At 43.7% G+C, this 25955-nt stretch overlaps 1 protein-coding gene across 1 annotated transcript; it reads right to left on the bottom strand.

The window, feature by feature from the left end:
• Positions 1 to 554: 554 nt before the first annotated feature.
• LOC143941288 (vomeronasal type-2 receptor 26-like) lies at positions 555 to 25035 on the bottom strand. The gene is made up of 6 exons (XM_077463324.1): positions 24937 to 25035; positions 23447 to 23674; positions 2149 to 2195; positions 1989 to 2039; positions 1793 to 1812; positions 555 to 1511 (listed from the first exon to the last, which is right to left on the bottom strand). Exons 1-6 carry the CDS (start codon positions 25033 to 25035, stop codon positions 604 to 606), a joined length of 1353 nt encoding a protein of 450 aa, XP_077319450.1. The 3' UTR covers positions 555 to 603.
• Between the last annotated feature and the right edge of the window lie 920 nt (positions 25036 to 25955).

Raw genomic sequence — 25955 nt, 5'->3', positions numbered from 1 at the left:
TCTCCTATTCTCGATCTACATATCTTCCCTGGGTCAGTTGATTTTCTCCAATAGCTTTCAATACCACTTCTATGCCCATGACACCCAAATCTATCTCTCTACCTCAGCTCACTTCATCAGTCTCCTCACTTTTCATCAACTTGCTAACAGAGATATCAGCCTCTATGTCACACCACTTCCTCAAACTCAGTCTATCCAAAACCGAGCTCATAATATTTCCTCCTCCTCGTGCCTCTTCCCCTGATTTCTCTCTCAAAATTAACAGCTCAACTATCAACCTGTCCCCCATGCCAAAGTCTTAGGTGTAGTCCTGGACCCTAGTCATAGCATTTTTTGTGACTGGCACCATCCAATGGACAGTGTAGTCACAGTGCTTTGCTTTTGCTTGCTGGGGGGAATGAAAAAGCAAGGGAAAAAAATAAGCTGTAATATAGTTTGCCACCCTGAAACATCCACCTTCCATCCACTTATGTACAATAGGCAGACAGAAGGTAGTTAATATACACAAAAAATCATAATGATGATGATAATGTCATTCATAATGATGATGATGATTTATTTAATATGATCTACAGCATTATACATTAAACCAATGCGTTATGTTCACAGCATTCTCTTCCCCAGCATTGTTTTCTTTGTATTCAGTTCAGGTTTTAAAAGCAAAATGTAGAGTTTTGGAGAAAACATACACAATAATATTCCAGCACTGGAGGTCAGTATGGCGAATATCTCCACAGCCACCATGTATTTCCCTCTGGTGCTCAGATAGGCCGGGATCATGGCAATCCAGACACTGCAGAACACCAGCATGCTGAAGGTGATGTACTTGGCCTCATTAAAACTGTCCGGTAATGTCCTCACCATGAAAGCCAGAACAAAACTCACAGCTGCTAGAAACCCCATATAACCCAACATAGAGTAGAACCCGATAACTGACCCTTCATTACACTGAATGATGATCTTCCCAGGATAGGAGTCCATGTCATACTCCTGAAATGGTGGAGAGATGGACAACCAGAGAATGCAATTCATAACCTGAATGGATGAGCAGAATAACATGACTGTATTGGGAAGTTTGACTCCCACCCATTTTCTACAAGAGCTTCCAGGTTTGGTGGCTTGAAAAGCAATGAAGACCATGATGGTTTTGGCTAGGATAGAAGATGCTGAGATGGTGAAGGGAATTCCAAAAGTGACTTGTTGTAGCATACAGGTAATATCCACAGGACGGCCAAGGAACAGGAATACAGAAAGGAAGCTCAGTATGAGGGAGAGGAGCAGAATGAAGCTGAGATTCCGGTTATTGGCTCTGACTATGGGAGTGCTCCGAAACCAAAAAAATAGTCCAAGTAAAAAGAGAGATATTGTAGCAAATATGACTGAAGTTATAGAAAAAAATAAAACTAGAATATCCTCCTCGTATGATAAATACTCATTGACCTTGTCAATACAAATAGTTTTATCTTTGTTAGGCCATTCATTTTCAGGACACTTCTTGCAGAGTTCACTGTCTGTAGAGTAAAAATAAGTGAAAATAACATTAGGCATGGTATAACAAGAATGCAACTATTTGACAGTTTTGGCCTCTTCCGTGTAATCATTTTCGATACCATTACTAACAGTGCAAAACTGTTAGAGGCATTCTCAGGCAGACAGTAGGAGGAAGCTGATTCCCATTGCTTGCTTGAGAAAGCCTCCAACACTCCCAGAAGGGTCAGCGGTAGAAGAAAAGTACAGCAAACTTTTGCCAAAAATGGGCTTAAGGCACCATCAGTAATCATTCATTTCATACAGTTTAAGGAGATGTTCAGCCTGCAAAGTGTGAAAAAAGTGGTTAATGAATCACTTCAAAGTACTTCATTTTAATTTTCTAATCCAATACCAGAGTTTCTATTTGACGAAACATAAAGCTTACCAGAATGGTTTGATATTTCTCCTTCTGAACATGGAGCACAATTATAACAACATGAGTGATATCCTTCTCTTACAGATTTTCTGAACCCTGGAAGACATTCCTCTGAGCATCGACCCCTTGGGACCTAAGATAATATAGAACAATATGAACTATTCAAGAACAAAACTACAGATATACAGTAATAATGTAAGTAAGCCATGATTCTGGTGTTTAAAATTATGTAGAATGCATACCTTGGTATAAACACATGAACCATTCCAGAAGGTGACCCTTCCTTAGTCTGGATACCACAGAATATTCTCCAAACCAGAAGACACAAATAGATATCTAATTCCACGTACACACGACCGGACTTTTTGACAGCAAAGGTCCGACGGAACGAGTTTGTCTGACAATTTGATTGTGTGTGGGCTCCATCGGACTTTTTCTTGCCAAAAATCCGGCGGAGTTTAGAAATAGAACATGTTTTAAATTTTCTCACCGGAACTCCGCCGGACCGAGAAATCCGTTCATGTGTATGCTAGTCCGACAAAAACCGAGGCTAGGGCAGCTATTGGCTACTGGCTATAAACTTCCTTATTCTAGTCCGGTCGTACATCATCACGTGCAAATCCGTCGGACTTTGGTGTGTTTGTGTGTGGCCAATAGGGATGAGCTAGGTGTTCGAGTCGAACGCATGTCCGACTCGAACACCGGCCGTTTACCTGTTTGGCGAAGCCAGAACTCTGTGGGCCGTTCGCACAAAATTCACGGCCCACAATGCACTCTGCCATCGTGCCCTAGCGCGGCGGCCTTGTGTAGTGTTCCAGCATCTGCAGGAGTTAGTGGGTGTTGTGTGACTCCAGTGCAGTATACACCTGTATCTAACCTTTATTGCTGTTTTCTAATAGAGCCATCTGCAGGAGTTAGTGGGTGTTGTGTGCCTCCAGTGCAGTATACACATGTATCTGTTGCTGTTCTCTAATAGAGCCATCTACAGGAGTTAGTGGGTTTTGTGTGCCTCCAGTACAGCACAATATACTCCAGTATCTACCCTTTATTGCTGTTGTTCTCTAATACAGCCATCTGCTGGAGTTAGTGGGTGTTGTGTGCCTTCAGCACAGCACACTATACACCTGTATCTACCCTTTATTGCTGGTGTTCTCTAATACAGCCATCTGCAGGAGTTAGTGGGTGTTGTGTGCCTCCAGCACAATATACACCTGTATCTACCCTTTATTGCTGTTGTTCTATAATACAGACATCTGCAGGAGTTACTGGGTGTGGTGTGCCTTCAGCACAGGACAATATACACCTGTATCTACAATTTATTACTGGTGTTCTATAATAAAGGCATCTGCAGGAGTTTGTGGGTGTTGCATGTCTCCAGCACAGTATACACCTGTATCTACCCATTATTGCTGTTCTCTAATAGAGCCATCTGCAGTAGTTAGTGGGTGTTGTGTGCCTCCAGCACAGCAAAATATACACCCGTATCTACCCTTTATTGCTGGTGTTCTCTAATACAGCCATCTGCAGGACTTAGTGGGTGTTGTGTGCCTCCAGCACAGCACAATATACACCTGTATCTACCCGTTATTGCTGTTCTCTAATAGAGCCATCTGCAGTAGTTAGTGGGTGTTGTGTGCCTCCAGCACAGCACAATATACACCTGTATCTACCCTTTATTGCTGGTGTTCTCTAATACAGCAATCTGCAGGAGTTAGTGGGTGTTGTGTGCCTCCAGTGCAGTATACACCTGTATCTACCCTTTATTGCTGGTGTTCTCTAATACAGCCATCTGCAGTAGTTAGTGGGTGTTGTGTGCCTCCAGCACAGCACAATATACACCAGTATCTACCCTTTATTGCTGGTGTTCTATAATAAAGGCGTCTGCAGGAGTTAGTGGGTGTTGTGTGCCTCCAGCACAGCACAGTATACACCTGTATCTACCCTTTATTGCTGTTCTCTAACAGAGCCATCTGCAGTAGTTAGTGGGTGTTGTGTGCCTCCAGCACAGCACAATATACACCTGTATCTACCCTTTATTGCTGGTGTTCTCTAATACAGCCATCTGCAAGAGTTAGTGGGTGTTGTGTGCCTACAGTGCAGTATACACCTGCATCTACCCTTTATTGCTGTTCTCTAATACAGTCAGCTGCAGTAGTTAGTGGGTGTTGTGTGCCTCCATGCAGCATACACCTGTATCTACCCTTTATTGCTGTTCTCTAATAGAGCCATCTGCAGGAGTTAGTGGGTGTTGTGTGCCTCCACCATAGTATACACCTGTATCTACCCTTTATTGCTGTTCTATAATACAGCCATCTGCAGGAGTTACTGGGTGTGGTGTGCCTTCAGCACAGCCCAATATACACCTGTATCTACCGCTTATTGCTGTTGTTCTCTAATACACCATCTGCAAAAATGATTGGTTGTCCTGTGCCTCCAGCACAGGACAATATACACCTGTATCTACAATTTATTGCTGGTGTTCTATAATAAAGGCATCTGCAGGAGTTAGTGAGTGTTGCATGCCTCCAGCACAGCATACACCTGTATCTACCCTTTATTGCTGGTGTTCTCTAATACAGCCATCTGCAGGAGTTAGTGGGTGTTCTGTGCCTCCAGCACAGCACAATATACACCTGTATCTAACCCTTATTGCTGTTATCTAATACACCATCTGCAGGAGTTAGTGGGTGTTGTGTGCCTCCAGCACAGTATACACATGTATCTACCATTTATTGCTGTTCTCTAATAGAGCCATCTGCAGTAGTTAGCGGGTGTTGTGTGCCACCAGCACAGCACAATATACACCTTGATCTACCCTTTATTGCTGGTGTTCTCTAATACAGCCATCTGCAGGAGTTAGTGGGCGTTGTGTGCCTCCAGTACAGCACAATATACACCTGTATCTACCCTTTATTGCTATTCTCTAATAGAGCCATCTGCAGTAGTTAGTGGGTGTTGTGTTCCTCCAGCACAGCACAATATACGCCTCTATCTACCCTTTATTGCCGGTGTTCTCTAATACAGCCATCTGCAGGAGTTAGTGGGTGTTGTGTGCCTCCAGTGCAGTTTACACCTGTATCTACCCTTTATTACACAGCACAATATATACCTGTACCTACCCTTTATTGCTGGTGTTCTCTAATACACCATCTGCAAAAATTAGTGGGTGTTGTGTGCCTCCAGCACAGCACAATATATACCCGTATCTACCCTTTATTGCTGGTGTTCTCTAAAATAGCTATCTGTAGGAGTTAGTGGGTGTTGTGTGCCTCCAGCACAGAATACACCTGTATCTACCATTTATTGCTGTTCTCTAATTGAGCCATCCGCAGTAGTTAGGGGGTGTTGTGTGCCTCCAGCACAGCACAATATACACTTGGATCTACCCTTTATTGCTGGTGTTCTCTAATACAGCCATCTGCAGGAGTTAGTGGGTGTTCTGTGCCTCCAGCACAGTATACACATGTATCTACCATTTATTGCTGTTCTCTAATAGAGCCATCTGCAGTAGTTAGTGGGTGTTGTGTGCCTCCAGCACAGCACAATATACACCTGTATCTACCCTTTATTGCAGGTGTTCTCTAATACAGCCATCTGCAGGAGTTAGTGGGTGTTGTGTGCCTCCAGCACAGCACAATATATACCTGTATCTAAACTTTATTGCTGGTGTTCCTTAATAGAGCCATCTGCAGGAGTTAGTGGGTATTTTGTGCCTCCAGTGCAGTATACACCTGTATCTACCCTTTATTGCTGTTCTCTAATAGAGCCATCTGCAGGAGTTAGTGGGTATTTTGTGCCTCCAGTGCAGTATACACCTGTATCTACCCTTTATGGCTGTTCTCTAATAGAGCCATCTGCAGTAGTTAGTGGGGGTTGTGTGCTTCCAGCACAGCACAGTATACACCTGTATCTACCCTTTATTGCTGTTGTTCTCTAATTCAGCAATCTGCAGGAGTTAGTGGGTGTTGTGTGCCTCCAGCACAGTAAACACCTGTATCTATTCTTTATTGCTGGTGTTCTTTCATACAGGCATCTGCAGTAGTTAGTGGGTGTTGTGTGCCTCCAGCACAGCACAATATACACCTGTATCTACCCTTTATTGCTGGTGTTCTCTAATACAGCCATCTGCAGGAGTTAGTGGGTGTTGTGTGCCTCCAGCACAGCACAATATACACCTGTATCTACCCTTTATTGCTGTTCTCTAATAGAGCCATCTGCAGTAGTTAGTGGGTGTTGTGTGCCTCCAGAACAGCACAATATACACCTGTATCTACCATTTATTGCTGGTGTTCTCTAATACAGCCATCTGCAGGAGTTAGTGGGTGTTGTGTGCCTCCAGCACAGCACAGTATACACCTGTATCTACCCTTTATTGCTGTCGTTCTCTAATTCAGCCATCTGCAGGAGTTAGTGGGTGTTGTGTGCCTCCAGCACAGTATACACCTGTATCTACTTGTTATTGCTGGTGTTCTATCATACAGGCATCTGCAGGAGTTAGTGAGTGTTTATGCCTCCAGCACAGTATACACCTGTATCTACTCGTTATTGCTGGTGTTCTTTCATACAGGCATCTGCAGGAGTTAGTGGGTGTTTGTGCCTCCAGCACAGCACAGTATACACCTGTATCTACCCTTTATTGCTGGTGTTCTCTAATACAGTCATCTGCAGTAGTTAGTGGGTTTTGTGTGCCTCCAGCACAGCACAGTATACACCTGTATCTACCCTTTATTGCTGTTCTCTAATTCAGCCATCTGCAGGAGTTAGTGGGTGTTGTGTGCCTCCAGCACAGTATACATCTGTATTTACCCTTTATTGCTGGTGTTCTCTCAGACAGGCATCTGCAGTAGTTAGTGTATTTTGTGTGCATCCAGCACAGTATACACCTGTATCTACCCTTTATTGCTGGTGTTCTATCATACAGGCATCTGCAGGAGTTAGTGGGTGTTTGTGCCTCCAGCACAATATACACTACCCAATTGCTGGTTTTCCCATCTCCTTGCAGGCCATTACTATGTCTGGAAGGCCAACAAGCAGAGGCAGACATTCACGAGCCAATAAAAGAGGGCAAGCAGCCTCTGTGTCTAGAGACAACAGTTCTGTTCGTGGACGCGGTGCATCGTCATCAGCACGTGGCCACGGGACACGATTGTCCTTATTTCCGGCAGCCTGACGTGTTGAGCCACATCATGCCGGAGACTTGGTAGAGTGGATGACCAAGCCCTCTTCATTCTCCTCATCCTCTGTCACCCAGGCTCAGGGTACTAGCAAAGCAGTTGCCAACGCATTCTCTTCCTTTGTCTCAATGTCATCATCAGTCATTTCTTCCCTAGACCCACCATGTCCTCCTGAGGAGTCCCCTGAACTGTTTGAGCACAGTGTTGGGTTCATGCTCCATGAATATGCCCAGTGTTTTTAAGGCTCTGATGATGATACCCAGCTAGAGGAAGACAGTAGCGTGAGCGCTGAGAGAGGGGATGCTCATGAAGGACAGCAATCTGGCAGTCATGTTCCATCAACTGCAGCATACTTCCAGGTTTTCTCCAGTGATGAAGAGGGAGGGGATGATGAAGTCACTGACTCCACGTGGTTGCCTGATAGGAGAGAGGAGGAGGAGGCACATCTCAAACGAGGCAGGATGCCCTCCGGGGGCCAGCTTAGGGGCAGCACACCGACTGAATCACACTGGAGTGTTACGCCTATGCAGGGTGCTGCCTCTGCGCGTTATTCCAAAAGTTCTTTGGTGTGGGCCTTTTTTGAGATGAGTGGATCAGATCACACCGCTGCTATTTGCAACATATGTCTCAAGCGTATCTCGTGTGGCCAAAACATTAGCCGCTTGGGCACCACATGCTTGACCAGACATATGTTGACGTGCCATGCAGCTCGTTGGCAAGCGTACCTTAAAGACCCACACCAAACAACAAAGCGGACCTCTCCTTGCTCCTCATCAGCTTGGATCTCCAACCCCACTAGACCTTTAGTCCTCTCTGACACCTGCACTGAGAGGAATGAAGGTGTAGAATTAGGTATGTCACAGCCAAGTGCTTGCGGGTACTCTGCTAGCAGTACACCCACGTCCGATTGCAGCAGACAAATTTCCCTGCCCCAGCTGCTGGACCGTAGAAAGAAGTTCACTCCCAGCCATCCACATGCTCAGAGGTTGAATGCTAGCTTGGCTAAATTGCTAGCACTTCCACTGCTGCCTTTTCAGTTGGTAGCCTCGGCCCCCTTCCGTGAGTTTGTGAAATGTTCGGTTCCTCAGTGGCAGGTCCCCAAACGCCACTTTTTCTCACGGAAGACGATTCCAGCTCTCTACCGGCATGTGGAAGGCAATGTCCTTGCCTTGCTGGACAGGGCGGTCAGCGGTAAGGTGCATATTACCACTGACTCATGGTCCAGCAGGCATGGACAGGGACGTTACCTATCTTTCACTACCCATTGGGTCAATCTTCTGGCAACTGGGAAGGATGCAGGACAAGGCGCAGTAGTGTTGGAGGTTGTTCCGCCACCACGCCTACAAAATGCTACTACTGGTTGTGACACACCTCTCTCCTCCACCCCTCCTCTTCTTCTTCCTCCATGGCCTCTTCCAGTGCTCTGTTCTCTGAACCAGCGGTGCGCAGTAGGCAGGCAAAAAGATGCCATTCTGTGCTTGTGCTGGTTTGTTTGGGGGACAGTAGCCACACTGGGGCAGATATTTTGTCAGCTCTGCAGGGGCAGGCCGAGAGGTGGTTAATGCCATACCAGCTTAAACCAGGAATGGTGGTTTGCAACAATGGCACCAACCTCCTCTCCACCCTCCGACAGGGACAACTGACCCATGTGCCCTGTGTGGCTCACGTCCTTAACCTGGTGGTGCAGCAGTTCTTGGGCAGGTACAAGGGCTTACAGGATGTCCTGAGGCAGGCCAGGAAAGTCTGTGTGCATTTCTGCTGATCATTTAATGCAGTGCTCGGCTGGCTGAGCTCCAAAAGGAGTTGAACCTGCCCAAGAACCGCCTTATATGGGACATGCCTACTAGGTGGAACGCAACGTTGGCCATGCTGCAGCGGCTGCACATGCAGCAGAGGGCCATCAATGAGTACCTGTGCGACTACGGCACCAGGACAGGGTCTGGAGATCTCATTTTTTTTCTCACCACGCCAGTGGGGCATGATCAGGGATGCATGCACTGTCCTGTCACCGTTTGAGGAGGCCACAAGGATGGTGAGCAGTGACAGTGCATGCATCAGTGACACTGTACCTCTTGTCCACCTGTTGGAGCATACGCTGCGTGGAATAATGGACAGGGCACTTGAGGCAGAACAGAGGCAGGAAGAGGAGAACTTCCTTGCCTCTCAAGGCCCCCTTTATCCAGACAGTGTTCCTGCTGTCCCACCCATCACACAGGAAGAGGATGAGAAGGAGGAGGAGGAGAATGATTGTGTCAGCATGGAGGTGGAGCCTGGCACTCAGCATCAGCATCAGCAGCAGTCTTGTAGGGATGATTTACAGTCCCAAGAAACCTGTGGACTTCTACGTGGCTGGGAGGAGGTGGCTGCGGATCATGTTGTCCTTAGTGACCCAGAGGACTCTGGACCGAATGCCTCAGCTAACCTATGCTGCATTGCTTTCCTGATCCTGCAAAGCCTGCAGAAGGATCCTCATATTCTTTGGATCAAGGAGAGGGACCATTACTGGCTGGGCACTCTCCTTGATCCACGGTACAAGGGTAAGGTTGCGGGCATTATCTTGCCATCACAGAGGGAGCAGAGAATGAGACATTTGCGGCAGTCCTTGCAGAAATGTCTGTGCAAAGCGTTCCCAGAGAATGGGAGGTTACAAACTCCTGGTCCTGGACAAAGTGTTGCTGAGGCTTTGGTTAGTCACAGAAGGAGTGGTGGAGAAGGTGGCTGTCTGAACGATGCGTTCAGACAATTTTTTATTCCGTAACCCCAAGGTATGATCGGTTCCAGCAACCATCGCCAGCGTCTGATTTACATGGTGCAGGAATACCTAGGGGCAAGTTCAGACTTTTACACCTTTCCCACTGAAAATCCTCTGGCTTACTGGGTCTTGAGGATGGATCACTGGCCAGAGCTTGCAATTGAGCTACTGGCCTGTCCTGCATCCAGCGTTCTTTCGGAACGCACCTTCAGTACTATTGGTGGCTTTGTAACCGATCAGAGGGTGCGCCTGTCCACTGACTTAGTTGATCGACTGACCTTCATAAAGATGATTCAGTCTTGGATCACCACTAGCTACCAAGCACCTGAAGCTGGTATAACCAAATAAGTTTTTTGGAAATGTCACATCCCTTCAAGACTGCCTATGCTGATGCTGAGTGACTGTCCTGTTATGTTGACTGACTATCCTCTTCCTCCTCAATGATCTCGCTGATATCTTGGAAGAACGTTTTTGGTTCTGGGTAATGCCACCAGCCCAATTTTTCAGCCCCTGTTTAACAGGGGCATGTAATTACAATTTTTGATGCAATGCTTTGCAGCAGGTCTCATTCCTGCACTCCAAATAGAGTATATGGGAGAGGTTGCAGTGTCGTGGCACCAGCACCAGTGCCTAAGGCCCAATTTGTATGCCCCTGTTTAACCCCCCTAGCGGTAATAGAGTCTGGCTCGGGTTGGGATTTTACTGACAGGAGCAGTAACCCTGAGCCAGACTCGGGATCACATCACTGGATGCAGGGGAGGACACAGGGAGAGTTACTTACCTTGTCCCCGGGATCCAGCGATGTCCTCCACGCTGTGTGATCAAGTTGTCCTCCGCTCGATTCACAGTGCCGAATGCCGCCGAGCTCCGTTCCCTGCGATGTTACGGCGCACGGGAGCGGAGAACTGCGGCAAATTAAAAAATAATAAAACCACACAAAACACACAGCACTGTAATCTTACAGATTACAGTACTGTATTAAAAAATACACACCCCCTTTGTCCCTAGTGGTCTGTGCAATGCCCTGCATGCACTTTTATGTTATAAATACTGTTTTTTCTGCCTGAAATTTGGAGATTGTCCATAGCAACCAAAAAGTGTCCTTTTTTCAGTGTTTTAGGATTTGATTACATTATTGAATAATCTTTATTATTCTTTATTATATTATAAATGTTATCATACCCGGGATGTCTGCTAGACTCTGGTTTGAACAGATATAAGAGAGAGTTATTCCTAAGAATTACAGGACTACAATATAAAACGCCAAATTTCCATGCCAAATAATTGCACCGCATTCAGCACCTAAATCCAGACTGAATCATACCGCCAGGGAGGTTAACAGGGGCATGTAATTAAAATTTTTGAGGCAATGATTTGCAGCAGGGCTCATTCCTGCACTACAATTAGAGTATATGGTAGAGGTTGCAGTGTATAGGCCCAATTTTTCAGTCCCTGTTTAACAGGGGCATGTAATTACAATTTTTGATGCAATGCTTTGCAGCAGTGCTCATTCCTGCACTCCAACTAGAGCATCTGGGAGAGGTTGCAGTGTTGTGGCACCAGCAAGCAGTGCCTAAGGCCCAATTTTTCAGCCCCTGTTTAACAGGGGCATGTAATTACAATTCTTGATAACATTTTTCACAGCAGGGCCCGTTCCTGTGCCCACCGAGAGTATCTGTGGGGACTTATAGTGTTGTGGCACCAGCACCACCACCACAACCACCAAAGACCCAATTTTCTACCACTGTTCAACAATGGCATGCAATTACAATTCTTGATATAATCGTTCACAGCAGGGCGCTCCAGCGCCCACCAAGAGTCACTTTGAGGGCTTATAGTGTTGTGGCAACACCAACACCTTATGCCCCCATTTCTGCAGAGCATGTAGGGCAGGCCCCTACTTTAAAACATCCAACTTACAAACGTCTCCTACTTGCAAACGGAAGGAGACAACAGGAAGTGAGATGAAAAAAGCCAGATTGCAAAAACAATTACACAGGGGTGATAACCCTTCCCTATGTTTTCCAAAAAGCTTAAAAATAGATTTTTTTTGACTGGAGCTACACTTTAAAAATGTACCAGTTCAAAATTACAAACAGATTCTACTTAACACAACAAACCTACACAGTCCCTGTCTTGTTTGCACTGCCTGTATACTGCTGTTCTGAGTATATAGGGCCTGGGGGCCCCACGCCTTTCCTTTCTTTAATATGGGAATGCGGTTCCCCTTAATATCCGTACAAGACCCAAAGGGGCTGGTAATGGGCAGGGGGGGCTACCCATGCCATTTTTCTCAATGATTTTCATCCATATTGCCAGAACCAGATATTACATTAAAACTGCAAGCAGGTTTAAATGACTTTTCCCTTAAATGTCATTTTGTGCAGGGACTGATCTAAACACGGGAAACACGTGGCACTTCACAGGCATATTATAGACACCCCCCTGGCACGATATGTAAAGGAATATTTAACTTTTCACTTTAATCGTCATTAAAATCAGTTCTCCCCAAAAAACGGGCGTTTAAAAAAAAAAAAAAAAATTGGCATTGACCCATGTCCCCTGAGGCAGGAGCCAGGTCCCCAAACCCTTTTTAGGACAATATCGTGCACATTAGCCATTAAAATTAGCACTTTTTATTTCGAACGTTCGAGTCCCATAGACTTCAATGGGGTTCTAAAGTTAGCACGAATTTTCGGTCCGTTCGAAAGTTCTGGTGCAAACCGAACTGGGGGGGGGCGTTGACTCATCCCTAGTGGCCAAGTCCATTCATTCGGAAAGTCTGTCGCAACTCCACCAGAAGTCCTTCAGAAAGACTGTCGGACCTAGTCCCTCGAAAAGTCCGGTTGTGTGTACGTGGAATTAAAGAACTAGCAGAATCCTTTCATTATAAAGGTTACAGCAACAAAACTAGCAGTTACAATCATGAACGCTATAAACGCTATGTTAAAAATCCAAAGAGAAAATGTCCTACAATACAAAGAGAAGAAAACAAATAGCCATGTACCTCTAGTAATCACATACAATCCAGCACTAAAAGGGTCGAGAGTGATAATGAAATAGATGAAATCCATCATAACAGAGGACAGAACCCTGAAAGGAATATTCCAACAAATCCCAGTGCAGATCTTCCGGTAACCACCCAACCTCAGACATACATTAATCATCTCCAGGACTTCTCCATAGCCTCTCCCATCCTCTGGATCTCGCTACTCCAATCTGTCCAGTTATATCCTACTCTGTTCACTTTTAGGTGATCCCTGAAAACTCATCTCTTCTGGGAGGCTTATCCTGCCTCCAGCTAACAACCAAATCTTCCACTTCCCTCATCAGTTCTTCCCTCACAGTCACTACCTTTTGTTTCACCAGCCCCTCCCTTTTTGATTGTAAGCTTGCAGGAGCAGGGCCCTCCTAACCCTTTTGTATTGAATTGTATTGTTGCTATATTTTCTCCTTTTATATTTTAAACTGATGCACAAACTATTGGAGCTATATAAATCCTGTATAATAATATAATAATCAGCAGGAAGCTCCATTCTGAGGAGATGGAAAAAAAAGGGGACAAAATGGTGGGGGCTTGACATCTGAGCAAGGAGATGGACAATTGATCTTGCAGCTCTGTTCGGCCGTTGGGGACAACTGCAGTTATCGTGACCTCCACTACCAACACTGGACACCATCCTCTCCCCAGGCCTCCACTTAATGATGAGCACTGCAAAGACCCACTGCACCTTCACAAGCTGCCAGGTTTCTTTCAGCAGTCACAGCATGGTCCCCAACAAAATAGATGTGGTTCGCAGCCGCTCCAGCCACACAGAGTCACCAGCGGCTCAAAGCAGAGCCTCAATACAGCCCTGAATAAAAAAAAAATAGGAAACCCGGACAGCGGAGGGTCTTCTGGTTTTTCTACACCCTCCTCTAAAAGCCCTGCAAAATCAAAGCCATGCCGGGACGCTCCACAGAGACCAGAACAAGACCCTGGCATGGAGGTGAGTAAAGAACATTCTCCTTCTACTTCTTCCAGTCATCCCTGATCCCATTAATGCCTTCCATACACTGGGCCAACCTATTTCTGATACCACTCTGAAGCAGATGTTAACCTCTCTAAGATCATCCCTGCATTCTGACCTAATGTCCTATGTGAAACAATTCTGAATGGAAGTGCAGGATCTGAGAGAGAGAATCGACCATGTAGAGTCTTCTATGGGAGAATATGCAACATCCTTAAATATGTTAGTTGATGCATATACCGCACAATCAGAAGAAATTAAGAAATTATGTGACTTAAAGCAAAAGTGGCAGACATGGAGGACAGGTCAAGGAGGAACAACATTAAGATAAGAGGGATCCCTGAATCTGCCCCCACCACACAGATGCAGCAATATGCACAGGAGCTATTTTCCACTGTGGTGTCATTTCTGTCAACAACTGAGTTGGTCATAGATATAATCCACAGATGAACAAAACCATCCTTCTTACTTTCCAAAGTACCACAAGATGTCCTCTTTCAGGTGTAATTTTACAAAACAAAAGACAGAATCATGTCAACCTTTCACCAAATGAATAATCTACCAAAGTGCTACTCCAGGTTGCAACTGCTCCCTGATCTGTCACAACACACCTTTCAGCGCTGTAGGATTCTTACCACAGTCACAAAAGCCTTAAGGAACCACAAGTTTACCCATCGATGGAAGTACCCTGCAACCTTCTCCATCACCCACAATGGAGCCACCTCTTGGGTGACAACATTGGAAGCAGGCATGCAAGCCCTATGCCAATGGGGCATACTCCCTTATTCTCCTCCTACTGATCCTCGACCACCTAGGCTTGAAGCCATTGTTGACGCCTGCCAAGTTGTGTCACACAAGCTTTCATCCAAGAAATATGCTAATAGTGATACCTGAATTGCGAAACATATACTACCTCTTCATGTCCCCACAAGTCCCCAGGCACAGGAATGTGATGTATACACCCCTATGGCCCCCTCAGATGTTATTTTAGTTAAATCTGCTAATGGGCAAATCCTCAGGCCCTTTTTAGTTTACACTTGTTGTTCACTGTTTTCGTCTTATTAGTTCTTTCCTATCACAGGTTTGCTAGTACAAGCATATGCCTTACGAGCTGTAAATCTGTCCATTTACCAAACTGTGTTACCAACTACCAAGAACCTCTGCCATGTCACATACTTAGGATCCATAGCGACTCAATCAATCTCCTACCTAATATGTAATGCCACTTAAGTGCATATTTGTCAATGCAAGAGGCCTTAATCATCCTGCAAAGAGGTTCTCACTCTGGAAAAAGGTGTCCAAGACCAAAGCAGACATTGTAAATGTTCGAGACACATTTTCAAGTGACGGCAGCCTCTAAATGTACCCACAGGAACTACCCCCACATCTGGAGTCATGCTGGTCATTAGGAACACGTTCACTTTTTACCTGAAGAGCTCACTACTGGTTGTGAAAGGATGATACATCATCCTTACTTGTGATAGTAACACTAAGCCTTTCACCTTAGTAACCATTTATGTACCCAACTAGGGATGGGCCGAACACTCCCCTGTTCGGTTCGCAGCAGAACATGTGAACAGGCAAAAACTAGTTTGAACATGCAAAGTCTATGGGACACAAACACTTTTTTTTTAAAATTTTGGTTCGGGGTTTCCCTGTGGGGGAATCCCATGCCATTTTTATCAATGAACTTTTATGTGTATTGCTGGGACTGACAATTCATTATAGCCGCAAATACTTTTAAATGACTTTTTTTCCTTTAGAAATGTAATTTTGCTCTCAGACTGTTATAAGCACGGGAAACATGTACCATTTTACAGGCATCCCCAGACACAAAATTTAAAGGAATATTACATTTTTATTGTTTCACTTTAAGCATTATGAAAATCACTGCTTTCGAAAAAACTGCAGTTTTTAAAACTTTTTTTGCATTGATATGTGTCCTCTGGGGTAGGACCCAGGTCCCCAAACACTTTTTATGACAATACCATGCATATAAGCCTTTAAAATTAGCACTTTTGATTTCTCCCATAGACTTTTAAAGGGTGATCTGTGGCTTTCGAATTTGCCGTGAACACCCCAAATTGTTTGCTATTGGGCAAACAGGCGAACACCCGATGTTCGAGCATTGGGAACATCCCTACACCCAACTCCCATCAACTTACTTGCTTTATGCATAGAGTATTTAAAATTGAATCATCTATTAAGTACAGGCATTTGTTAATGTGTGGGGACTTCAGCTTCACAGTTGACCTCCAAATAAATTCTAAAAGTTGACCCCAAACTCATCTTCTAAAAGTTGCGCTCCACCATTAAAGGTCATTGTTCCATGCAGAGGAAGTCTACGATGCTAACTATTATGGGGCACTCTATAATTTAAGGGAAGATAATGACCCCCCCCCCCCCAGCCATGTAATTCTGATAAACAACAATTCCTGGATCACCTTCCCTTTCTCACCCTTTCTGCAGGGATGTCCTTTATCCCCCACAATATTTAACTTAATGGTTGAGCCATTGGCCAAATTAATCCATTCCCACCCATCTATTACAGGGTTCCAATTTCAAAAGCGCTCACACAAAATTAACCTGTTTGTGGGTGACATTATTCAACAGCCAACTCATCTAGTCTAGCACTTTCTAACTTTAAACCCGTGATAACCAAAATCACTACAGAACTCCAACGCATATCACATTTTGAATTTACATGGTATGGTAGATTGGCAGCTTTCAAAATGACCACGCTATCCTTGATCCTATATGATTCCAGTAGGAAATCAATACCTGATATCTCTGTCAAGTCTCCTTTGCAAATCTATCTGGAAAGGGAAGAAAGCTAAATTTGCATATTCCTGTCTCATTAGGCACAGGACCCTGGGTGGTGCGGATTTACTGGACCTAAGGGACTACTACTGGGTGGTACTACTAGACCAAATAAAACACTGGTTCATTACAGAGGAAGCTCCACTATGGGTAGAAATTGAGACAGCCCAATTGCCCACTAGAGACCTATGCCTGACCCCTTAGGCAACATGTGGAAGCCTTGGGTTTTAGGCCTTCTGCTCTTATCCACACAAGCATCACTACTAGCTTGGAGACACCTAAACAAACACCATGCAATATGTGACATATTCTCTAAAGTGTCACTCCCTATAAGGATACTGGAATCCATGATACCTTTGCTAGATACTAGACACCTGATGCAATGTGGCATATCTCAAATTTGGGACATTTTTGCACAAAGTTATGTTAAACTTCTGGTGGAGCTGGAGGTTAAACTTGATCTGCCCAGACAGTCAATTTTCATAGGTGTATGCATACTTCACTTTCTCACTAAACACCCCCCTTCTGTGCTTGCCTCTCATCCAAAAGCATTGTGCTTCTATACCTCTATTGATAAACAAATGAAAGGCATTTACTTGTTTTATAAGATTTTGCAAGACAAAGATGTCTTCTGTAAAACTAGTACAATGACCAAATGGGAAACAGACCTTAAATCCACATCCACCCCTAGTCAATGGTGTGCTTCCTTCAATTCTATCACCAAGGTGACACATTGTGTTTCCCACTGGGGAATAGCACCGAAAATCACTAACAGATGGTAATATACCCCATTTCGGATGGCAAGATTTTCCTCTTCCAGTTGCCCTTTATGCTGGCGCAATTGTGGCCAAGTAGAAAACTTACTAGGATAAAGGAAGAAATGGCTTCACGTTGATTTAAATCCAAAATGTCTTTTATTGATCACCAAGATGACATCAACACACGGTTCTTGAAGACGCGTTTCACAATGTACATTGGTGCTTAATAATTACTACAAGGAAACAAATACACACCCTCTGGGAATGCCCTATCCTAACCAGCTTTTGGAGATGAATATTCCAACTTATATCAACATGCATGGGGATAATATCTCCCCCCTGCCCTGCACTGACTTTACTTAACATTGGTATAGACAGATACCCTCATACGTATCGCCCAGTTATAACTCACATACTTCTTGCTGCACGATCCATAATTCTCAATCAATAGAAATCACCTCTCACACCCAACCTTACTGAAGCAATAATTATAATTAATCTGGACTACATATACGAGAGATTGTTGGCCATTAATTCATTGTCCTATGATGCCTTCAGTAAATTCTGGAGTATATGGACAGACAGACATAATTTGAAAAACAACAATGTTGGTGATCCGTTGTAAGTTGATAGTTAACATCAATTAGTTATTGAATGATTGTACTGTCAGAACACTTGGGGTTAAAATAATTTATATTATATATATATATATATATATATATATATATATATATATATATATATATATATATATATATATATATATATATATATTTATTTAGGCCTTCCTATCATGTATATCTTTTATGGATGCTTTGAGCAGAACCAAAGCCTGTAAATGGAGTTTCTTTTTAGGGCCAGTTCACACCAGATGCAGTTCCTTCAGTTCCGTGTGCTTTTTTCTGCACTAAAAATGCACTAAAAATGCATACACATGTATTCCAATGGCTCTTACTGGTCACTTTCCAGTCAATTTCTGGTGGAGAAACTGACTGGAACTGTCTGTATTGGTGCAGAAAAAATGGAACTGCACGGAACTGCATCTTATGTGAACTGGCACTTAGCCCTTGTACACACGGTCGGACATTACGACAACAAAATTCATCGGATTTTTTTTCAGACGGATTTTGTCCGAAACTGGTGTTGCATACACACGGTAGGACAACGTTTTCAGAAAATCCAATCGTTCAGAACAGGATGACGTTTGTTCGTTGTGACGGGACTACGTTGCGACTAGTAGCCAATAGCTTTGATCTCATAATTTGATCTGAGCATGCGTGGCAATTTGTCCGATCGGAATTCGCTACAAACGATCGGGCAAAGTCCGATCGGACCATGTTGTCGGAAAATTTTATATCCAGCTCTCAAACTTTATTGGTCGGACATTCCAACGGAAAAAGTCCGATGGAGCCCACGCATGGTCGGATTATCTGACAAAACGGTCCGATCGGACATTTTCCGGCGGAATTTCCTACCGTGTGTACAAGGGCTTAGAGGTGAAATCAGAGTTCATAGCCCATGAATAAGACATTGTTTTTCTGTCTTATAATGAGAGTCTAGAAGTCTTGTCTGTACCACCTTCCCAGACCATATTCTCAGGTTATAAATCTTGAGAGGTCTTAGTTAAATAAACAAAATAAGGAAACCATGAGTCTGCAACACTAAATAGTATTTCCAGAATTGAGCCACAGAAACCAGAGGGCTTATTTACAATTCCTATCATATTGTATTTTAAATTGTTTTCTTTTATAATATGTTTATAGTATATATGTATTAGTTATACATTTATAAACCTGTCCACATATATACTATTATTATAAGGTTGCAAGTGTGGGTTCCTATGAAGAGTTTGTTCATGAAACTGTTATGTTTATCATTAGAATAATGACTTCAGGTTCTGGGAATGTAACAAACCATTAACTAGATGTGGGGAAATTTTCTCATACCCATATCTTTAAAGAAGAAACGAGATGGCTAGAGGAAATTGACACATGTTGTACAGTTTTAGACAATTAATGGTGTTTTGCTAAGCCAAGGTCAGAAGGTCATGTCAATCACATTTAAAGTCATTTCTGATCCAACACTGCCCCCTAGAGGGGAAAATAGTAAGAGTCTAAAATGGCCGTACATGCATGTTGCCATGGAAATGTATAAACAACATTGTCATATGACATCATCAGCTGCATAGTAATTAGATACACACCCACTTTTAGGGTGAGATAAAAAGTAGCTACAGATCACGGGTCGGAGGTCTGATGGGAAAAGGAGCCATGGGAAGTCTAGAGAGAGATCTCTAGGGAGCTGTTGATACCTCACTGAAAGACGGAGAAATGTAGGGAGGCTGGAAGAGGTCCCTCTGGGGGACTCATCATCATCATAACTGAATCTTCTCAAACGGACAGACTTCTTAAAGTTCTGGTAAAGTATTGATCTTTCCATATTATACCTTTTTTTTTTGACTAATCCAATCTATTGTTAGTTCTGTTTTGGAGTGAAGGGAATTCTAACTGCTGTATGAATTTGTTTTGCTTCTAAAACAAGGGAGATACATGAATTGTGATATCTCACTATACTGAGGTAAAAGATTTAGAATTGGATTGGTTATAGTATGCGTTAAACCATTGATTCATTCTAAATGTAAAATATAAGCTTTGATCAAATTATCAAGCTGTGTACAATATAATATTTTCTTTGTGCAGATTTAAGAGTGTAAGTTTTAAGGTCTGTTGGTTTTGAGAAGTGATAACACCGTATTTAACCACTTGAGACCCGCGCTATAGCCGAATGACGGCTACAGCGCGGATCTCCTTTTCCGGGACTACGTCTATGGACGTCGTCCCGCGCTCGAGCGGCCTGTGCCCCCCTGAGGGGCGCGCGCAGCGTGCTCTGTGATCGGCGAGTCTATGAGACTCGCCTGATCACCGATCCGTGCAAGGGGTCGATCCGACCCCTTATCACGTGATCAGCTGTCAGCCAATGACAGCTGATCATGTGATATAATGGAGCCGGTAATTGGCTATTATTCCTCCTTGCGCTGATAGCGCGAGGAGAAAAAAAAAAAGCCGATCACCGGCGGCCGTGATCGGGACATCAGTCCCGATCACGGCCAGCGCTGCCAGTGCCCACCTGCCCCCTGCCAGTGCCCACTTGCCCCCTCTTAACTATAATACATAATAAAAAATTAGTGTCCCCCATCAGTGCCACCCAGCAGTGCCCATAGTGCCACCTAGCAGTGCCCACAGTGCCACCCAGCAGTGCCCACAGTGCCACCCAGCAGTGCCCACAATCTGCCTCAACAAAGGTGCTGCACCCCAGTGCCACACATCCGTGCCTATCAGTGTCATCTACCAGTGCCCATCAGTGCCCAGCAGTGCCGCCCATCAGTGCCCAGCAGTGCCACCTATCAGAGCCAGCTATCAGTGCCACCTATCAGTGCCCATCAGTCCCATCTATCAGTGGTACCTATCAGTGCCCATCCGTGCCACCCATCCGTGCCACCCATCCGTGCCATCTTATCTGTGCCCATCAGTGCCGCCTTATCTGTGCCCATCGGTGCCGCCTTATCTGTGCCTATTAGTGCCGCCTTAACTATGCCTATCAGTGCCCACCAGTGCAGCCTATCAGTGCCCACCAGTGCAGCCTATCAGTGCCGCCTCATCAGCGCACTTCAATGAAGGAGAAAAATGACCTGTTTGCAAAATGTTATAACAAACTATTAAACATGATTTATTTTTTATTTATTTTTTTGCATCTTTTTTTTGTTTGTTTAGCAAAAAATAAAACTCCGAGCTGTAACTAAATACCACCAAAAGAAAGCTCTATTTGTGGGAAAAAAATGATAAAAATTTCATTTGGGTACAGTGTTGTATGACCGCGCAATTGTCATTCAAAGTGCATCAGCGCTGAAAGCTGAAAATTGGTCTGGGACTGAGGGGGGTTTAAGTGCCCAGTAAGCAAGTGGTTAAAGTAAACAAGATTGTTTTATATAAGTCAGTGCAGTCACGGAAGCTATTCACTAAAGAGTTACCAAATTTAAAATATACAAGTATCATTTAAGTATTGAAATGTGATATTTTGTAATAAGAAATGTGAATATTATTTGAACCATCATTTACTGTATCTCTGATATGTAGAAGTATACATTTATATGTCCATTTATTTGTTTTATTACAAAATATACCTGATATTATTTTTCACTGTATTTTTAGTTAATAAATATATATTTTTAAGCAATATAATTTGTATCACTTGTCTTCAAAATAGCATGGATAAACAAACCTGAATTTCTTGTTGGTATTGGTAGAAAATTGTAAATCTCCCAAATCAAAGATTTGCATATTTTAATCACAATACATTTTTAATATTTAAGTATAAACATTCTGACAGTACTTTAAAAATTGCACTGCACTACCCCATTTTATTTAGTATGCTTGTTGTATCTTTGTACCATTGTTATTAACAACAATAAAAATATATTGAAATAGAAAAAAAAACAGTGGGGACAAAACCTTGCAACAATAAATACTGCAAACTGTGCCTCCACATAAATGTATTAAATATCATCACACAAACAAAGGTGTCTTCAGGATATTGTATGATATTACAGGATCATAGAGCTTGGCCTCCAGTAATGGGATGTACTTCATTCAATGCAGCAAGTGCAAGCATGGATCATACATTGGTGAGACAGGACAGACGTTACAGAAAAATAAATAAATCTTTGTAGACACAATATAAAAGAACATAAAGAGGATTACTATATACCTGTGGTACATCATTTCCCACAACCAGAACATTCTATGGAAGACATGGAAGTTTTTGGTCCTAAAGAGACTTTGTTTAAAAATACTCAGGAAAAGAAAACCTTTGAACTGTGAATAATAATTCTGTATGAGAAAAAGGTAATTGTCTGAATGTGGAGAACAATATTTTAAATCTCTATCACATAGTTTATGACAATTCTCATCTTCATGACTTTTCCACTGCTCCTCTGTACTGCTTGAATCTTACAATACAGGTAACTGTTGTGCAAAACAAAAAGTGTTGTTGCAAGTGCACTAATATGACTACAATGACCTTCAACTTCTCTCCCCATTAAATACTTTTCAAGTCCTTCCTGCACCTCCCTCTCTATTCCTCTCCTGATTTGAAGCTCACTGTATTCCTCTCTGTTCTCCAGGTTCTCTGCACTGTGATTTATCTTCCTCTGGGTCTGGTGTCATTCTTCCTTGATGAATTTTCTGCCCAGCTACCTTATTTTCTTTGAAATGCCCAATATCATTCTTGGTGACTTTACCATCCCTGATAATGTTTATACCCCAGCTACCCCCCAACTCATCAGCCTGACCTCTTCCTTTGGACTAATGCAATAAACACACACCTCTACACTCCATGAAACTTCCCAAACACCCATTTACCTCTCTCTGGCCATAATCTTATCAGTTTCTTACTCTCCATATCTTTACTCCCCTATCCCTCCTACCATCAAACCTGCAGAAATCTTCACCATTTTAGCCCTTCTCATATCTACTCTGCAACAGACCACTTTTATAACCCAAATAGGACTTATCCATCCAGAGAGAGCTGAATGTCAGTCCTCTATAGCCAGACTACCCTGAAATATTTCACCCAACATGGATGAGAACCCCTGAGTACACAACAATGTCTTCAAACTGTCCCTCTTAAGGGGAACAACTCAAATACTGGGGGAAATACCTGCCATCCATGACACATTCCTGGTGTCCTGTACACCCCCCATCCCTACTACCAGCAAACCCATAGAAATTGTCACCACTTTAGTCCTTCTCTTATCTACTCTGCATTAAAATATCTTTATGACCAAATCTCACCCATATCCTGCCCTGACCTTGTTAAATCTGTCTACAACAGCTCAGTCAGGGAAGATGTTGACCGTCTATGAACAGGATGGGGGGAGGGGGTTAGGATTTGTCTGGAGATGGGCTTTAGGGTCAAAACTAGTATGTTTCTTGTATAAGTTCTGGATCAGCTTCCCCGGTGTAACTCACCTTGTCTCCTTTCCATGTTATTAGCTCTGGTTTTAGTGTAAGTTGCTGACCCTCTGAAAGGGTCCCATCAAAGTGACCCACATGCATCGCATCAGAGACATTTCTACAATTAATTCTTGAAATCCAATTTACAATTTCCAGTGGGCTGGGCAGTTCTCCTTTATCATTAAAAATCAGGACATTGCCATTCGGATCCTTGTACTGGACTTCTTTTACATAGCGGGACAGCTTAAAAAATGACAGAAAAGATTATAGGTAACAAGTATACTGTATAGAACATTGCATTTTTTTGATTATAGATTGTTTATCTAGTTAATTCCCATTTAGAGAATGCCATTGGGATGAGATGACCTGTTTGCTGAACACTTATATCCACATTTTATTGGGACTATTTATAAATAATTTGCTTTGTGAATGTTCCAGAGATAAATGAATAATTCTCCCCCTTTACAATACACTGGCTCAGCCTCATCTTGGATATACAGTTCAGTTTTGGTCACCAATCCTCAGGAAAGATGTCGATGAATTAGAAAGAGTTCAGCAAATGGCAACATAATGAAGAAGGAGGACAAAAGATCTCAGATATGAGGACTGATAGATTACAGGTATTCACTCCGGAGAAGAAGGGCAATTCCACTTTCATGAGAAGAAAATGAGCAAACAAATAAAAATAATATAGGGTATACAATTGCTCAAGTCATTGTAATTGAACATTAATAAATATGACCTTTTCTTTTCAATCTACAGCTCTGTAATGTTCTGTAAAATGCAATATGGCCACCTGGAGGCGTTCTTTACACAGATGGTGTGCAGAACGCCCCTCCCCCAGAAATGTAATTTCCTGCTTGTGTGATTGTCTCACTTATTCTCCCAGAAGTCAAACACAAATCAGTCAGATACAAATCGGATTTTTTGCATCACCGGCAATAAGTTTTTTTTGTTGAGATACTAACAAAGAGAAATCTGATCTAAAGGGATGCAGACCCTGACAATTTCCACATTAGATCCCTACCGGTGCAGAAGCTGATTGATAATTATGTAGTCCTCCCCTAAGGAGCCGCAAGAGTAAAGGGATCCCCACCCTGCACAGCCAGGCAGGCTGTATAATCACAGAACACTTAAGTCTGAAGAACAGTCCAGTGCTTTGGTTAATGTTTTCATTTTTTTTTTTTTTATGAAGTTGGATAAGGCTATTATGGGATGCCCACTTGATCAAAGCAGTAGAACTTTTCAGAGACACAGCTATATACAGTCTATATATACACTTCTCCTCCATTTCCAGCACAAATCTTGCTTGTAGAACTACAACTCCCAGGTTCAGCTGGCACTGTTTGGATGATCTGACAAAGGCTCAGTCAGATGAGTAGCAAAAATCCTTTACAGGCGGGGACCATGGGCCCCTTGTTTGTGTAGCAAAGTCCTAGTGCCTAGCTGTCCTCCTTCTGTGGATACTGATCCCAGCACCACCACTTCAGGCACTGCCAGCCCACCTGGCTGTAGCTACTCTGTTCTCCAGCCCTCCTGACCAAGAATCCACAGTCCTCAAAGACTGACTCTACATCCTTCCCAGACTGCTCTCTTCCAGTCATCTCGGGCATGCCTCTCTGTCCTCTACAATTGTAACACTCACCAGCCCACCTGACTGTCTTCCTCCCTGGAGATTTTCCCGCTAGTATACTCCTGCTGTCCTCCACTTACTCCTGTGCCTCCAGTCAGAACACCTCTGTGTGATATGAAGAGGGCCCCCTTGCACCCAAGCCTTAGGTCACCCACCCAGACTATGGGGCACCCTCAAGGGCCACCAACAGCCTAACACTCCATCTCTAGCTTCCACCCAAACTTCTCTGCCCCAGCTTGGCTATTTTAGAGGACCTACCCCCTGCCAACCCTCTGTTTGGTCAGGGTGCTCATGAATACTCCAGACAGCTCCCCCTCACCTCTACCCCATTCTTATTGGGGGTAGGAGGAGGTCTCAGAGATGCTGTCTGTGAGTCGCTCAGCCCTCCCTGAGTTACTCAACCTTCCTAGATAAAATAACACAAGTGGGGGCGGAGCTTGACCGTGCGCTGAGATGGCAATTTACTCCTTCTTTACACCACACAGGGCATCTATTGGCCACAGGACAAGCACTACAGGCCAGTATATTGCACCTCTGAACACTCCTACATCCTCCTATACACCGGAGCATCATAACCCACAAGAAGAATCAACTGCCGGGTCCCAGGAAGCTGACTGAGTTCTTCAGCGGCTCATGGCCCTGGGACTCCCAAGATGGAGTTGGCTCTAAAAAGAACACAGTACCACGAGCCTCAGAACATGCCTCTATTCCAACAGCACCAGATCCCATGAACTGCACAGCTCCTATGGGAGAACAAAACAGGGACAGCTCTAAGAGGGCAGCCCTGTTCCCCCTTCACCTCTCTGTCTCACCCAGCACTGGTAAGCAAAAAGCATTTAGCGTTCCACCACACTGATGATACTGATGATGATAGCTTTGGAGATGAACAGG

Source organism: Lithobates pipiens, unplaced genomic scaffold, assembly GCF_037356315.1.
Source record: "Lithobates pipiens isolate NorthernLeopardFrog02 unplaced genomic scaffold, aLitPip1_a1.2 Scaffold_3, whole genome shotgun sequence".
In the NCBI taxonomy this organism is placed as follows: Eukaryota; Metazoa; Chordata; class Amphibia; order Anura; family Ranidae; genus Lithobates; species Lithobates pipiens.
The sequence above is the reverse complement of the archived record's forward strand: the minus strand, read 5'-3'. Positions and strand labels throughout refer to the sequence as shown.

What these genes read in the sequence shown, in the direction of transcription:
- LOC143941288 (XM_077463324.1), bottom strand. Translation starts at nt 25,035, where the DNA reads ATGACTGGAAGAGAGCAGTCTGGGAAGGATGTAGAGTCAGTCTTTGAG. An exon ending in AACAGAGTAGCTACAGCCAG is followed by an intron (nt 23,675 to 24,936) that starts GTGGGCTGGCAG and finishes TCATTTTTTAAG; the next exon opens with CTGTCCCGCTATGTAAAAGA. An exon ending in GTTCATGTGTTTATACCAAG is followed by an intron (nt 2,040 to 2,148) that starts GTATGCATTCTA and finishes ATATTATCTTAG; the next exon opens with GTCCCAAGGGGTCGATGCTC.